At 38.2% G+C, this 17,022-nt stretch overlaps 1 protein-coding gene across 6 annotated transcripts in view; it reads right to left on the bottom strand.

The window, feature by feature from the left end:
• ADAMTSL3 (ADAMTS like 3) overlaps positions 1 to 17,022 on the bottom strand; it is a 468,377-nt gene that overhangs the window by 301,407 nt on the left and 149,948 nt on the right. For all 6 annotated transcript variants that reach the window (XM_067030016.1, XM_067030022.1, XM_067030019.1 and 3 more), the window contains one exon: positions 13,033 to 13,160. In XM_067030016.1, coding sequence (XP_066886117.1) covers positions 13,033 to 13,160 — 128 coding nt within the window. The remainder of the gene's footprint in view (positions 1 to 13,032; positions 13,161 to 17,022) is intronic.

Here is a 17,022-nt window from a genome sequence, read left to right as displayed (position 1 = left end):
CTCACTCCCTTTCCTAAATCATAAATTTAAAGGGGCACACTGATAAAAAGAGAAGGCATTTAAAGGCCTTCTAAAGCTTTGGGAGAGCTTTTTGTCTGGTTTTTATGCAACCACCTCCACATACCTCTTCCAAGAAAAATCGACCACAAAAGCTCAATATTTATGAAGAATTTAATGAGTCTCTAAAGCTGTTCCAGGATAAGGAGACCTGATAAGCTTTCCAAGGGAAGTAGGTTTCCTTCTTAACAATCACAGAGTACTTCCAAAATTACAGTGAAACGTCTCAATATGGGAGTGGGTATGTAAGGTTTGGGGCTGCCTAAAACGTGGGGAGCAGGAAAGACAGAATTATTAACAACCCTACTGCCTTTCCTTTTAAGTAATCTAATTTAATTTTTATGCAGAGAAATAACGTTACTGTCCCTGTTTCTTATCAGAATCATGGAAAGAGTGGGTGCACCACAGGCCTGGCCTTATGCCAGGAACCAAGCTGGAGAACAAATATTGCCTCACCATACACTTTTCTTAATGTACATACCTCAGAACACACTATTCTCTCATTTAATTTAAGGGTAACAAGACTACTTTTCATATTAATTTCTCACCTCAAGGCTTCCACAATCAAATGGGATATAAACATCCAACTCAATATATACAACATATGTAGATCAATATGCATGCACCTCAGATTCTTGGGAGAGTAGGTCTATTGTTCCAAAGTGGAAAATTTTTTTCATTTAATGTTAAGACCAAGATATTTAAATTCCCTATGTTGGTGTATGGCTTTTATTTTTTTCCAGTCCATCTGTTTAGTAAGTATATAGACCTCAACAGTCCTGTCTTTAAATTAGGGCTGGAGTTCCTATACTGTGCCTCATATACACACAAGACTTGATCTTCTGTGTCACACATGCATAGCTTCCCCCATTATCAACATTCCCCACCAGAGTGGTGCCTTTGCTACAACTGATGAACCTACATTGATGCGTCCTAATCACCCCAAGTTCATAGTTTACATTGGGTCCATGATTGGAGTTGGATATTCCATGGGTTTGAACAAATGTATGACACGTGTCCATCATTATGGTATCATACAGAGTATTTTCACTGCCCTAAATATCCTCTGTATTCCATCTACTCATCACCCCCACCCCTGACCCTTAACCCCTGGCAACCACTGATTTTTTTACTGTCTTTATTGTTTTGCCTTTTCAAGAATGTCATATAGTTGGAATCATATAGTATGTGGCCTTTTCAGATTGGCTTTTTTCACTTAGTAATATGCATTTAAATTTTCTCCATGTCTTTCTATGGCTTGATAGACCATGTCTTTTTAGTGCTGAATAACATTCCATTGTCTGGATGTACATTTTATTTATCCATTCACCTTACCGAAGGACATCTTGGTTGCTTACAAGTTTGGCAATTATGAATAAAGTTGTTATAAACATCTGTGTGCAGGTCTTTGTGTGAACATAAGTTTTTAACTACCTCGGGCAAACACCAAAGAGCATGAACACTCACTCATATTGTAAGAGTACGTTTAGTTTTGTAAGAAACCGTCTTACTGTTTTCCAAAGTAGCTGTACCATTTTGCATTCCCACTAGCAATGAACGAGAGTTCCTGTTATTCCACACCCTCACCAGCATTTGCTGTGGTCAGTGTTCCAGATTTTGACCATTCCAATAGGTGTATAGTGGTCTCTCGCTATTTTAATTTGCAGTTACCTGATGACAGATGATGTGGAGCATCTTTTCATGTGCTTATATGCCATCTACATATCCTCTTTGGTGAGGTGTCCATTAAGGTCTTTGCCCAATTTTTTAATTGGGTTGTTTGTTTTCTTATTGTTGAGTTTTACAAGTTCTTTGTATATTTTGGATAACAGTCCTTTATCAAATATGTCTTCTGCAAATATTTTCCCCCACTCTATGGCTTGTCTTCTCATTCTCTTGACATTATCTTTTGCAGAATAGAAGTTTTTAATTTTAATGAAGTTGGCTTATCAATTATTTTATTCATGGATCATGCTTTTGGTGTTGCATCTAAAAAGTCACTGCCATACCTAAGGTCATCTAAGGTTTTCTCCTAGGTTATCTTCTAGGAGTTTTATAGTTTGTGTTTTGCATTTAGTTCTTTTATATATTTTGAGTTAGAGTAAGGTTTGTGTCCACATTCAGTTTTCTGCATGTGGATGTCCAGTAGTTTTAGCACCATTTGTTGCAGAGACTATCTTTGCTCCACTTTATTGCCTTTGCTCCTTTGTCAAAGATCAGTTGACTACATTTATAGAGGTCTATTTCTGGGCTCTCTATTCTGTTTCATTGATCCATTTGTCTATCCCTTCAAGAATAATACACTGTCTTGATTACTTTACCTTTATAGTAAGTCTTGAAGTCGAGTAGTTTTAGCCCTCTGACTATTCTCCTTCAATATTGCGTGGACTCTGCTGGGTCTTTTGCCTCTCCACATAAACTTTGGAATCAGTTTGCTGTTATCCACAAAATATTATGCTGGGATTTTGACCGAGATTGCATTGGATCTAAAGATCAAGTTGGGAAAAACTGACATCTTGACCATGTTTAGCCTTCCTATCCATGAAAATGGAATATCGCTCCATTCAACCTTACCTAAAAAAGATTTATGTCCTATTTTACCTGGCCTTTCTAGGTGTATTTATAAATAAATTAAATACTTTATTTTAAAATAATTGTAAATCACATTGATCTGTAAGATAATGAAAAGAAATCCTATGACCTTGTTTCCCCAAATGACAACATCTTGCAAAACTGTGTTACAATAACACAACCGGGATATTTATATTAATACAGTCAGAATACAGAACACTTCTATTACCCCAAAGATCCCTCAAGTTGCCTCTTATAGTCAAACCTTCTTTCCAACCACCCCCAACTCTTCTTTAATACCAGGCAATTACTGATCTGTTCTTCATTTCTATAATTTTTGCCATTTTAATAATATTATATAAATGAGATCATATGGTATGTAAACTTTGGAGAATGGCTTTTTGTACCTCAGCATAATTCTCGGAGATTCATCCAGGTCATTGCCTGTATCAGTGGTTCATTTCTTTTTACTGCTGTGTAGTAGTCCGTGGTATAGATATACTATAGTTTGTTTAACTAGTCACCCACTAAAGAGCATCTGGGTTGTTTCCATTTTGTGGATATTATGAGTAAAGCTGCTAAAAACACTCAGGTTTTCATGGGAAAACAAGTCTTCATTTCTCTGGGATAAATGCCCAGGAGTAGAACTGCTGGGTTGTATGGTAGTTGCAGGTTTATTTTTTTAAGAAACTGCCTGTGGCTGTGCTATTTTACATTCTCACCACCAGTGTATGAGTGATCCAGTTTCTCTGCATTCTTGCCAGCATTTCATGTTGTCATTTAAAAAAAAAAAGGTATTCTGATAGGTATGTAATAAATTATGTCTGATTGTGGCTTTAATTTGCATTTCCCTAACAGCTAGTGATAATAAGCACATTTTCATGTACTTATTTGACATCTGTGTATCCTCTTTGGTGAAATATTTGTTCAGGTCTTTTGTTCATTTACTAATTGGATTTTTTTTTAATTGTTAATTTTTTAAAGTCCTTAATACAGATCCTAGTCCTTTATCAGATATGTGGTTTGCAACTATTTTCTCCCATTGATCTAGGTGCCATTACCACCAATACCACAGTTGCTATTACTGTAGCTGTATAAGTCTTGATAACAGGTAGACTGATTCCTTCTACTCTATTATTTTTGATAATTGTTTTAGGTATTCTGTGGCTTTGCCTTTCCATATAAATTTTAGAATAATCTTGTTTAATCTACATAAAAAAACCTTGCTAGAATTTTGAGTGAAATAAACCTATAAATCAATTTGAGCCCAGCTTTCTTCCCACTTGGTTCCTAGAATATTGGAATCAGAGGATCTTCGTCTGAGAAATCAGAGCAGCCCAAAATAAAATACCTAAAAACATCATCAGGCAATGAGATAGACCAGCCACATCTCCCTAAAATTAAGCTGGCAACTCTTTTCCTTAAACATGAACAACAACACCAACAAAACAAAACAAAACAAAATAAGGATAACCAGAAATCTTAGAAAGGTCTCTAACATGAAATATAGTGACAAAAACAAGACAGAAAACAGTCATTTGGAAAGAACTGAAATTATGCAGGGAGAAGAAAACTCCCCCCAACCCTGCCCCACAAAAGTCTTCTTATATGCTCAGAGATAAAAGAGAAGATACTGCATCTAAAAATCAGGAACAGACTGCTTTTGTTAAAAAAAATAATTCAAGGAACAAAAAATATATAAGAAGAAAATAGAGAAAGAGGAAAAAAGAGAGAGATAAAATACTTACAGAATTGGAAAATAAGTTTAGGCAAATCTCCCAGAAAGCAGGGCAAATGGGCAAAGAGAGGAAAACAGTAAGTCTAATATCTGAATAATATTACATTAACATCTTTTTAAAAATAATTAACAAAAATTAAAATTAAACAAAAATATCTTCATCGAAAATCTATATTCTCCAACACAGCTTTCAATATTCTTCACAAAATTACGCATCCTTACCTATCCCACAGACCCATACTGTAGTCAAGCAGGCTTTTTTAATCAGTCTTGGGATTTATTAATTCATTCATCTATTTATTTATGGAATAAAATATACTAAATTTCCTCTACACATCAGTAGTAATGTTGGACACAGAATAAAGAGAAGAAAGACACCATTTATGCCACCTTAAATGTTTTTTCAATTGTGGAAATAGAAAAAAAAAAACAACACAATGAAATAAACACTCTGATAAAAGTATGTTCACAAGATCCTACAGAAACACAGAAGAACTGCACCTAACCTACTAAATGGTGGAAACTGCCAACAAATGCTTTAAGGAAGAAATGGAGATTCAAAGGACTTTCCAAGGTCAACTATGTGTTGTTAACAACCAAAAGGAGAAAAAGGATGCTTTAGGCAGAAATAAGAGCATTGGCAAAAGATGTGAAGTGATAGGTGAGCACACATTCACTTATTTACTCATTCAATTAACAATGTGTGGGTCCTAATCATATGTTAGATGTTAGACCTTAGAGTGGTGAAGTAAATGTCCCTTCCCTAAAAGGAGTATAATAATAAGAAGCACAAAAGAGGAACATCAAATTTAGATCAAGATGTCAAGATAGGTTTCCTAAATGAGGATGACCTTGAAGAATAAGTAAGAATTAACCAGATATCACACTAAAAAAAGGCACAAAAGTATACGTGATAAGATGCAGATGATTAAGACAATAGGTGCACAAAGAATGGCCAGGTTTAAAATGAAGGAAAGAAGGTAAGGTAACAAATACACCATAGCAGCATTTTGAAACATCGTTAGAAAATAAATCAGAGAAAAATTCAAGTGGCAAGGATCTTGAAAAGCACTCTTAAACACACAGGAAAATAAACAACAGATGAAAGTGACTAAAGTAAAAGTAGAAGACAAACAGAAATAAGAAGTGTTCATGGAGAAGAGGACAGAATAAAGAGGCAAGAACCAACAGTAAATGATACAAGAGAAGAAAATTTTTCCTACAATAAAGAAAGATCTAACTCTGTACAACAAAAGTGGCCACCATGTGCCAAGGAAAAATAAATGAAAAGAGACTGATAGCTAGATGCAACACTGTAAAACTGAGGGATGGGTTTCCCTGGTGGCGCAGTGGTTGAGAATCTGCCTGCCAATGCAGGGGACATGGGTTCAAGCCCTGGTCTGGGAAGATCCCACATGCCGCAGAGCAACTGGGCCCGTGAGCCACAACTACTGAGCCTGCGCGTCTGGAGCCTATGTTCCGCAACAAGAGAGGCCGCGACAGTGAGAGGCCCGCGCACCGCGATGAACAGTGGCCCCTGCTCGCCACAACTAGAGAAAGCCCTCTCACAGAAACGAAGACTCAACACAGCCAAAATAAATAAATAAATTTTTTTTTTTTTTTTTTTTTTTTTTTTTTTTTTTTTTTTTCGGTATGCGGGCCTCTCACTGTTGTGGCCTCTCCCGTTGCGGAGCACAGGCTCCGGACGCACAGGCCTGGTGGCCATGGCTCACGGGCTTAGTTGCTCCGCGGCATGTGGGATCTTCCCGGACCAGGGCACGAACCCGTGTCTCCTGCATCGGCAGGCGGATTCTCAACCACTGCGCCACCAGGGAAGCCCAATAAATAAATTTTTTTAAAAATAAATAAATAAATAAAAAACTTCTGAGGGAAAAATACAGCCTTCTATAGGCAGCCAGGGAGAACAAACAGGTTATCTACCAAAGAAGACAAAAAAATTAAGCCAGCTTGAGAGGTCTGTGAGCAACACTGTATACCAAACTTTATGGAAAAAGAACTTCTGAGTCTTGAGAGGGAAAACTTGTGTCTCGGGAATTTTATACCCAAATAAGCCATTCACTGTTTATGTGTGAAGTCAAGAGAAAGACATTTTCAGATATATTATATAAGGACTCATAAAGTATAAGACCCACAACTTTTTCCTGAAATTAAGAAGGAAGGCTATAAAGTCTTGCTGCTTGAAGTGTGGTCCATGGACAAGCAGCATTGACATTACCTGGGGGTTCGTTAGAAATGAAAGATCTTGGATCCCACTCCAGACCTACTGAATTAAAGTTTATATTTCAACAAGATCCCTAGGTGATTCATATGTGCATTAAAATTCCAGAAGCACAGCTCAAAACATATCCCTGCCAACAAAGTGATGATTCGGAATTAAGAACTGAAAATACTGACAATGAACACTGAAATAATGTATGCACACAACCACAATTAAGTTTCAACGACAGTTTGAAATATGATTATGAAAGAAAAGATATAAAGGGAATAAAGCGTGCCAAGAAACTGAGTATAAAATCCCAGATTATAATAACAAAGCCCCAAAGAGTAGGAATGAAGAAGAAAAGTATAAAATATGCATCAGCTTACAAATATAAATCAAAAGAAACTAGCATTTTATTATTGGCATTGACAGTTATAAAGCAATTATTAAAGTATGGCTTTCAAACATCTTAAATTTAATCATCAGTAATATAAAAACAGGATATATATATATGTACACACATATATATGTACATATATATATACACATATATATTTCCAAATTACCAGAGGTAAAATTTCAGCAAAAAAAAAAGCATAAAAGAAAAGAGAGAATGAAAGGTTGTAAATAGTGATGGTAAGCCAAGAACATATATTGAACTCTTTCTGCCTTATAAATGCCTAGTGAAATGACCAACAAAGTATATTAATATATTAATAGGTCAACAACTCTCCATCATAGCTGGAAATTCATACAGGCTATACACAAGCCAGAAACTTCAACATGCTTGCAAACAAGACTAAATTAAAGGATGGTATACAAATATACTATTCACTATACACAAAAGAGAAGGCTGCCTTTGAAGTAAGTGGAACAGGTCCACAGGAGAACCCACCAATACTCACTAAATCAAATGGACAGATGATGTAGCCAGAACTCCTGGCAATCAATGCCGTGGGAGTGGCTAGTATAAGACAAAAATGTGGATGCATATAAGATCCAGCTGGATAGGGGGCCCTGTGAAACACTCAGTGCCTGTATGGGCTGGGGTACTCTGGAAGGGTTAAGGGAAGTGTAGGTACTGCAGAGACTATCTCCAAATAAAGGAAAGCCACAAAAATTCATTAGCAGAAAGGCAATGTTCCTTCCCACAAATGCCTTCCACTGCAGCTTCTATTCATTCTCCATATTGATACAAAGCTGCAATAGATTTAAAGCAATGATTCTTACCCAAACAGAAGAAAGGCATTTTTCCCATGGAGAGTGAGAACTGAATTAATAAAGGACTTGATAAAACCCTAATTCTAATCTAGATCCCTGATATTTGGAGATAAACACACACACACACACACACACACAAACACACATACATACACATAAGTTATACATATAAACATATTAGTAGATTTTTTAAAAATTGCTCTTCTTTAATAATGATCCTATAGGATCATTTTCCTTCTACCTGGATAATTCCCTTTAGCAATTCTTTTAGCACAAGCCAGACAGTAAAGAATTATCTCAGTTTTTGTTTGTCTCAAAACATCTTTATTTCACCTTCACACTTGAAGTATATTTTTGCTAGATAGAGGAGTCCATTGTAATAGTTATTTTCTTTCAAGATGTTAAGTAATTTCATTATCTTCTAATGTTAAGTTAGCAGTCAACATTATCTTTTCTCCTTTGATGGTAATGTGTCTTTTCTCTCTGGCTTCTTTTAAGATTTTACCATTTTGTGTTTATGCATATTTATTCTCTTTAGGGTGTGCAGAGTTTCTTGAATTTGTGGCTTGAAATCTTTGTAGCAATAACTTTTGGAAATTTGGGGAAATTCTGGGTTACTATCACTTCAAATAGTACTTCTACCCTACTCTCTATCTCTCTTTTCCTTTTAGGACTCCAATTATACATGGCTTAGACCTTTTCATCTTGTTCCATATATCCCTTATTCTATGTTCTGTGTTTTCCCCCCACTCTATAATGTAGCCTGGATATTTCTACAAACCTATACTCTCTTCTACTGTTTCTAATCTGCTATTATGGCCATCTATTTAGTTCATAGTTTTAGTTATCACTTGCTTCTTTTCTCAAATTCCCATATGATTCAATTTTATGGATTACAGTTCTCTGGTGAAATCCTGTATTCTGTTATCTATTCTCATAAATATTTATTACAGGGTTTTTGTTTTGTTTTGTTAACACACAGGTCCAATAACTCTAGTACCTGTTTCTATCATCTGTTTTTCCTCTTGCTCTTGTATCATGGTAAGATTGGCAATGTTTTATTGAATCATTGGCATGATCTATAAAAACTTGTATAATCTCTGGTTGGTGTCATCTTCCTCAAGGGTGTCTTTTTTAAAGCTTCTTGGAGGCAGTTGGAATAACAACAAATTTTATTACTCAAATTAGTGTTGAGCTAATTCAAGACTAGGTTGCAGTCTTTGTAATATCTAGTCTATTTAGGTTTGGTTTTCCCTTTCTCCTAGGGTATAGTCCTTCATGGATACAAACTGATCACCTGAGATGTTTACCAGGGCTTTGAACTCAAATTTTTATGTCCCAGGACTATGAAACTGCCAATAAATCTGCTTAATTTCTCAGCCCCTTAGCAGCTGCTTTCTGCTTGGCTTTTCTGCCTCTTACTGATTAAAAATTGGTGAATGCTAGGATGAAAAATGTGGCTCAGATAAAGTCATTTTTCTGCATATGGCTTACTTGCAGGGATCTTGCAGTCTCAAGTTCTAAGTCCATGATTATGTTTTACTCCTCAATTTCTGGTTCCCAATTACCCATCATTAAATTGTTAATATCTGTAATAGTTTTTATTACATCCAAAGTATGGTCCAAAGTGGAGTGAGACAAATAAGGGCAAAAAAGTAAATTTTTATAAAGCTACATGAATTCAATTTAAAGGCAGGTCTTTCAATCTAAGATTATGTCCTACTTTTTAATGTTAAAATGAAATGATTCTGATTGTAATTCTTTCCTGAAAAGTCTGTGATGGTAGACCATACGTGAGTTTTTTGTTTGTTTGTTTTTATTTTTGTCTTTATTTGACCAAATAAAAAACTGACAACCTATATTAGTTCCAAATAACCTTTTTTTGAACAATTTACTAGTATTTGAAATCCAAAAGTCTGGGAATCAGATTCTTTACCTTCTTCTTCAACATTGGCCCATTCTGCTTTCTCCCCTGTCTATTGTCTTTTAGGTATAAAAGCTGCTTTTCATTTCCTGCTCCAGCACCTTTACATATGCTGGTCTCACTATCTGGATTTTATGTCCCATAACCCTCCACTCTTCGTATAATTGAGTTCCTCTCAGCAGTTGGGTCTCAGCATAGACCCTCAGCACAGAGGACTTCCCTGGATAGGTGCTATCTACTCCCTCGACACAATTTTTTTTTTTTTTTTTTTTTTTCTGTACGTGGGCTTCTCACTGTTGTGGCCTCTCCCATTCCGGAGCGCAGGCTCCGGACGCGCAGGCTCAGCGGCCATGGCTCACGGGCCCAGCCGCTCCGCGGCATGTGGTATCTTCCCGGACCGGGGCACGAACCCGCATCTCCTGCATTGGCAGGTGGACTCTCAACCACTGCGCCATCAGGGAAGCCCACAAATTTTAATTACACATAATTTGATTACATATTGTTTATTGTTTGTCCCCTTAGATTATAAGAACCATTAGGACAGGCTCTGTGTTAGTTTAACTCACAGTTGTTAAACTCCTTACCCACACCAAGGCATAGAAAGCATCTTAGAGCTGGAGACTTAGACAGTATAAGGATTTCTGAAGATTTCTTTGAGAAATCTATGCTATGATCCTACCCCTCACTTTGCTCCAACAGAAAGAGAAGGGATGAGGGCTTCAATCGGCTAACCCCCAGTTGAGAGGAAGAAAGTTTAGGGACACCAGCTGACACGTGCCTCTTGCAGTTGGTTGGTGTCTAATCCACACCTGAGAAATTTAAGGGCTGAGAGCACAGCTGCAGTGGCCTGTGTAAGCAGAGCAGGTGTTGCTGCATTGGCTCCTAGAACTAGGGAGTTTGTTTAGCAAAGTTCACAGGAGGGTTTCCAGTGAACCAGATGTGGGCCGCATGCGAGAGAGCCAGCATCGGGTTGTCTTAGGAACGAACATACCAAGACAGCCACTGAGGGGGTGAGTAGACATAAACAGGAAGAAGCTGGGAGTACGTCTAGGTGTCCAAGTTTAGGAAAGAGCAATGTTACCAAGTCAGAGGACTGCGAATACCACATCTCAAGTGAATTGCAGGCCAGGATCCCAAGGGACTGGGGGGAAGGAGGAGACACTGTCTCAGAAAAATCCATCAAAGTGCTCACAATAGATGAAGCTGGCTTTAAACACCTACTAAACCAGAGAACATCAATACCTGGTCACTAAAGTCAAGGCAGAACTCCCCTCCTCCTCCTCTCCTCTTGCCCAAATCTCCTTTTCTGAGTAAGTACAGAGAAGGTAGAAGAGGCTGAGCAGTAGCCCTTCCTACCCCAAAGGCTTTCCAGTAGCAGCTGACCCCGGTTAGGAAACAGAAGACACAAATGCACACACACACTGAGATCTATAGATCACTTGGCAAAGTCATATTCTAGGCAAAATCAAAGTAATTTTTTAAATTAATAAAATAACAGACATGGAAGCAGTTTGGTTGTATGACAACAAGATGAAAGTGGCCATTCATGGTCCTTAATATTGATATAGTCCTCTAAATCTTTTTAACAGATACAAGTACATACCACCTTTTTAAAAATTTTGCCTTTATCTCTTTTGCCAGTGGATAAGTAGAATTTATGGAATTTTTGTTGTTTAAGTGATGCTTTATGCTTAATAAGGACCATTTATACTGGTGATTCAAATAGAACCTTAACTGAGCTCAAAATTTCGAGCTTAAGTAGTCTCATCCCTTCTATTACTCCTAACAAATTACCTTGCCATTTATCACAGGATATGGATTTTTATATTTTGAGGGCAGGGCATGAGGGATGAATGTCAAGGAATCATAAAATGCTCTAATATGAGGGGTTTGGCTTTTATACTTAGTTGGTGACTGGGGAGGTACATACCATAAAGAAAAGACAAACACAAATAAACCCTACTCTTTTCCCACCTGAACCCTACCATTCATCGCAAAATATTCAGATCCCTCAGATTTGGATTGAGAGGCCAAAATCTTACCTTCCCATGCCAGTCTCCATGCTGGAAACCTCTCCCTCAAATGACTGACCAGCGGTGGGTAAGAACTTGCTCCCTACCTAAGAAGACCCTCCCTGACCCTTGCCCACAGGAGCACAGGCCCCCTATTACAAACCTCACCAGGAAAAATATACCCCGGTACAACACAACATCCATATGGTATGACACACTTAGAGGGCCTTTATTTCTTCACCAAGGTAACACAGAAGAAGCAGCTATACCACTTTGTCATTGAGAGACTAATCCCCGGACTCAGTTCTGCAACCATCTACTTAGGGTTCCAAGCTCTGAGTCAGAACTTGCCCTAACATAATGACACCAACACTAACTCCAGAAGCCTTCCCATGCTTTCCTGGAGTGGACTCAGTGTCCTCCTTCTCAAAGGCCATGTCTACAGTCTCACATCTGCCCTGTTCTGTGCTGTCTCAAGGAAATGAGAATGTACGTGGTCACTCTTTAATATGCCATGACACAGCGACCTTGATGGAATCCAGAGCATTTCTGCTCTATACCTTACACATTCAGGGAACATCCATTTCCTCTTTCACTGGATAACATCCCCAAACTGAAGTTGGTTGCCATCATCTTGGAGTCTTCTTTTGTCCAGAACCAGCACATCCGGTTCCATCCACTTGGGGTTCTGTCTTACCTGAGAGCTCAGGTAAAAATCCTTGGCTAGGATTGACACTACCCCGTGAAGAACTACCTCAAATTGTCTCAAGAACAATGATAGCTGTGGGCTTCTTACAATATATGTTTAGTTTTTAAGAAGCTGATCTTACATTTTAACAAATGTTGCTTAACATAAACATTTCTAAGATGGGAGCCCGGACCTTGCATTACCTTCTTAATCAATGGGGTTGCTCAGAGAAAGTGAACCGAAAGTGATGAAAATGGCAACAGGGTGGAACACAGAAGACGTGACCTCTTACCCCAAGTCTCAACAACTTTGGGCCAGTGACTTATCATGCCCGCCTCCCCTCCCTTAAAGCCCAAAGTGTGTAGTGTCCCAGCTGCTGCAAGCTGGGAGTCTCATGTGGAGGGGTATGGCCACACTCATGAAAATGTGGCCATTACTATTTAAATATGGTAACTTGAGGTAACTTAAATATGGTAACTTGGGAACTTACACCACCATCATGGTACCTTCCAAAGCCAAAAAGCCCAGTTGTCTTCCCAACCTCACCCATGCAAAGGTGCTGACACCCCACAGAGAAGAACAGGAGAAGCCACCCCTTACCTGCCAGTCAAACATCTCCGCAGAGAATAGGACGCTCCTCCCCCACAGGTCCGGGAGCAGTCACTCCAGTCACCCCAGGCATCCCAGTTGCTACCTTTATCTTCATCCAAACGAGTGTTTCTTGAAGTCTGTAAAGTGAAAAAATGCAATAAATTATAGACAAAATGCTAGCAATATCCCAAAAGCTTTCCCAGTTTTTCCAGAGTCTTACTCTAAGCTGTCCACAGAGACTAAAGTTGCCTAAAAATGCATTGTTTTGGAATGGCTACATTAAAACACACACAGACACACACACACAAGATAGTTTTATATGGAAACTCGTGACACGTGAGTACCTTTCCACCTTACAAAGGTTTTATCCAGATGGCTTCCAAGCTCAGTTTTAAATTTGAAATTTTATCATTCCAAAATTTAAATAAATTGGCTAAATATAAATAATGTTTATTATTATTATTTCATTTTTATAACTTACATAGCAGGGTCCCAGCTTGTACCTAAGAAATTCTCTCCATTGTCTGTCATATAGACTGGTGCTTACTCCAAAGAAACCTTTTTGCATGAGGATTTGTGGAACCTCCTGAGAGAGGCTTCACCCCAAGAAAACAAAGCGGATAAAGCTTCAGGGTCCAAGAAAATAGAGAAAGTTCAATTATGAATGCTGTTTGGATTAATTTGTCTTCTGGACTTGCCACCATTGACTTATATCAAGATACTCTAAAGAAAACAGGAAGAGTTAAAAATTTTTTAATATATAGATAGATATAGATATGAAAAGAAATTATGTACAAAACATTATGAAGAGACCTAAAGTAGACTCAAATAAATGGTGAAACACATAGTCCTAAATAGCTGGACTCAATACTGTAAAATGTTAATTCTCTCCAAATTAATCTATAAATTTATGATAACTCCAATCAAAATCCCAAAGGGGATTTTTTTAGACCCTAACAAAATGATTCTAAAGTTCATCTGGTGGAGTAAATGTCTACAAGAGCCAAGAAAAAACTGTACAAGAAGGGAAATTAGAAGGAAATTGCCTCAGTTCAAACAGTATAGAATTGGCATAGCAATAGGCATTCAGATCTATTAAGGTAAGAAAGAGAAGGGTCCAGAAACAGACCCAAGTATAAGGACATAACATAGAACCGCAAGTCGGTGTGATGAATGGTTTAAAAGAAAATAATAGATAACTTCTTAACAAAAGACACCAAAATGAGTTCAGATATATTCCAGAAATTAATATTTTAAACGCTAAACCCATAAAATACTAAAAAAGCTATAGATTAAAAGTCATACAGGCTTGATGTAGCAAAGAGTGTCCTAGATGTGTCAACAAAGGTAGAAACCCCAAAGCAAAAGACTGATAGATTGAATTACATTAAAATAAAAACACACATAGCATTCTCTCTCTCTTCACCTATAGATAAAGGAATAAGTATATGAACATCCACATGAAAATGCCGTAGTAAAAGTACCAGTATGTGGGCTGGAAGAAAACCCACCAAATTGCCTCTAAGGATGGAGGGAGCAGGACTCGGCGTGCACGCTGTTGGGGAAGGACACAAGAGGAATGCCAACGGAACGTTTTATTCCCTTCCCAGCCCTCCCCCAAAAGATCTGAAGCAACTATGACAAAATATTCAACTCGATGAAGCCAGGTGGTGCTATAATAGATGTTAGTTTTATCTGAACGTTTATGAATTTTGAAATTTCTTTTAAAACATACTTTGAGGGGGCTTCCCTGGTGGTGCAGTGGTTAAGAATCCGCCTGCCAATGCAGGGGACGCGGGTTCGAGCCCTGGTCTGGGAAGATCCCACATGCCGCGGAGTAACTAAGCCTGTGCGCCACAACTACTGAGGCTGCGCTCTAGAGCCTGAGAGCCACAACTACTGCAGCCCAGGTGCCTAGAGCCTGTGCTCCACAACAAATAGAAGCTACCGCAATGAGAAGCCTGTGCACCGCAACAGAGTAGCCTGCTCACTGCAACTAGAGAAAGCCTGCGCACAGCAACAAAGACCCAACGCAGCCAAAAACAAAAACAAAAAGACTTTGAGGGTAAAAGGCAATCATTAGAGAAGAATGTAAGCCTATATCATATTTAATACAGGTAAATGTGTACATGCCTAGGGAAATGAGTAAGAGGTTAATTAAAATGTTAGCAGTGGCTACTTCCAGGTGCTAGGAAATTTAAAATTCTTTTGTTCTTTTGTCTCTGAATTTTTTTTTAAGCCAACACTTTAATATTTTAATTGAAAACAAGCAAGGAAACAAACAAAACCACATCCTGTTGACATACAGAAAAGCTCAAGTCAGACAGGACTTAATAGGTGAGTTCTAAGTTGGAAACCAGGAGAGTTTATGAAGGAAACCCTGACATACTAATAAACCAAAGCATGGGACTCAACTAGATATTGCACAGATTTCCTTAAGCCCTTAGGCCAAGTTACCTCATCCAACCAAAAAAAAAAAAAAATTAAGAAAAGGATGTGTAGAAAGGACCTTCAAATGTGAAATGAATAAATAATGACTGGAAGCAAGGAGGAGATTTTCCAATAATTTTCACCCACATCTCACCGGTCAGTGGGTTTCCTGGCTTCTTACCAAGCTACCTATTTATAGCACAGTAAGCAGCCCTACTAGAGGCAGTATTTCAGCAACAGTCAAGTGAAAGGAAAGAATAAACACCTGGCAACTGATCAAGTCTGTCATTGGGAATAAGGGCCAATTAAACCCATACTATTTACTGTTCTAATTAGACCACTGTTCAGTTCGTTTTTCTACACTAAACGTCACCAAACAGAACTGTGTTCTGTCTATAATTTAACATAAAATAAAATTTTAATTCATAAAAAATACAATAAGCAGTTTAATACACTCATCTGGGCTTTTAGGTTGGTGAGTCCAAATCATTTAGGTAAACGTTTAAAATATACACAGCTGAAATTGATTTTTCATTTCGTCACTCGATATACTGATAGGTTCAATGTGAAAAGTTGAAAACCATCATCATATATATTTTAAAATGAAAGTTGAGAGTTCTTTGCAATATTGTTTTAATTTGTTTTTATTCCCACTATCCCATCTGTTCAGTTTATAGTTAGAGTCAGGTTTCTTTCCATAACTTCTCCACCTTTACTTACAAAAAAAAAATATTGATTCTAAAATAACTAAAATGGGCAAGTTATAAATGCAGGCATTTAGTTTCTTTGGTTGAATCAGTAAGATATTTTTCCCCTAAGAAAACAGAGAAAAACTGATATCTCAAGAGGGATCCTTGAGTTTTTCTCCTCTCCTTGGCCATGAAGATGGTGAGATTTTGCTTTGAAACCCCACTGCTATTTCCTTCCAGCCAGTCCTCCTGCCCTTTTCATCATTCTTCGTTTTCCAAAGTGTAGCAATAATATCCCCAGTTTCTACCCAGTTCCCATCTCTTCCCTTTGATGCCAGCAGCATGATAATAACACAAACATTCAGAAAAAAAAAAAATCTCACTGGAGCTGAGCGACACAGAACCTGCTTCCCTGGAACTTACATCCTCTAGAGCAGTGGACAGTGAGACTCCATCCTCTTCTACAGAAGAAACCTTTTCAAGCTTTCTCAAAAGATCTGGTACCTTCAATTGTCCCGGCTCTCTCACGAATATCTCCTCTCTCTGCGCACTCTGCAGTCTGCCCATTTTTTACTTTAAAATGTAGCATCCAGGGCTTCCCTGGTGGCGCAGTGTTTGAGAGTCCACCTGCTAATGCAGGGGACACAGGTTCGTGCCCTGGTCCGGGAAGATCACACATGCCGCACGGAGCGGCTGGGCCCGTGGGCCCGTGAGCCCATGGCCGCTGAGCCTGCGCGTTCGGAGCCTGTGCTCCGCAACGGAAGAGGCCGTAACAGTGAGAGGCCCGTGTACCGAAAAAAAAAAAAAAAAAAAAAAAAAAAAAAAAAAAAGTAAATCTCGGGCTTCCCTGGTGGCGCAGTGGTTGAGAATCCGCCTGCCG

The sequence above is a fragment of the Kogia breviceps genome, chromosome 3 (assembly GCF_026419965.1).
Source record: "Kogia breviceps isolate mKogBre1 chromosome 3, mKogBre1 haplotype 1, whole genome shotgun sequence".
NCBI classification, from domain to species: domain Eukaryota; kingdom Metazoa; phylum Chordata; class Mammalia; order Artiodactyla; family Physeteridae; genus Kogia; species Kogia breviceps.
The sequence above is the reverse complement of the archived record's forward strand: the minus strand, read 5'-3'. Positions and strand labels throughout refer to the sequence as shown.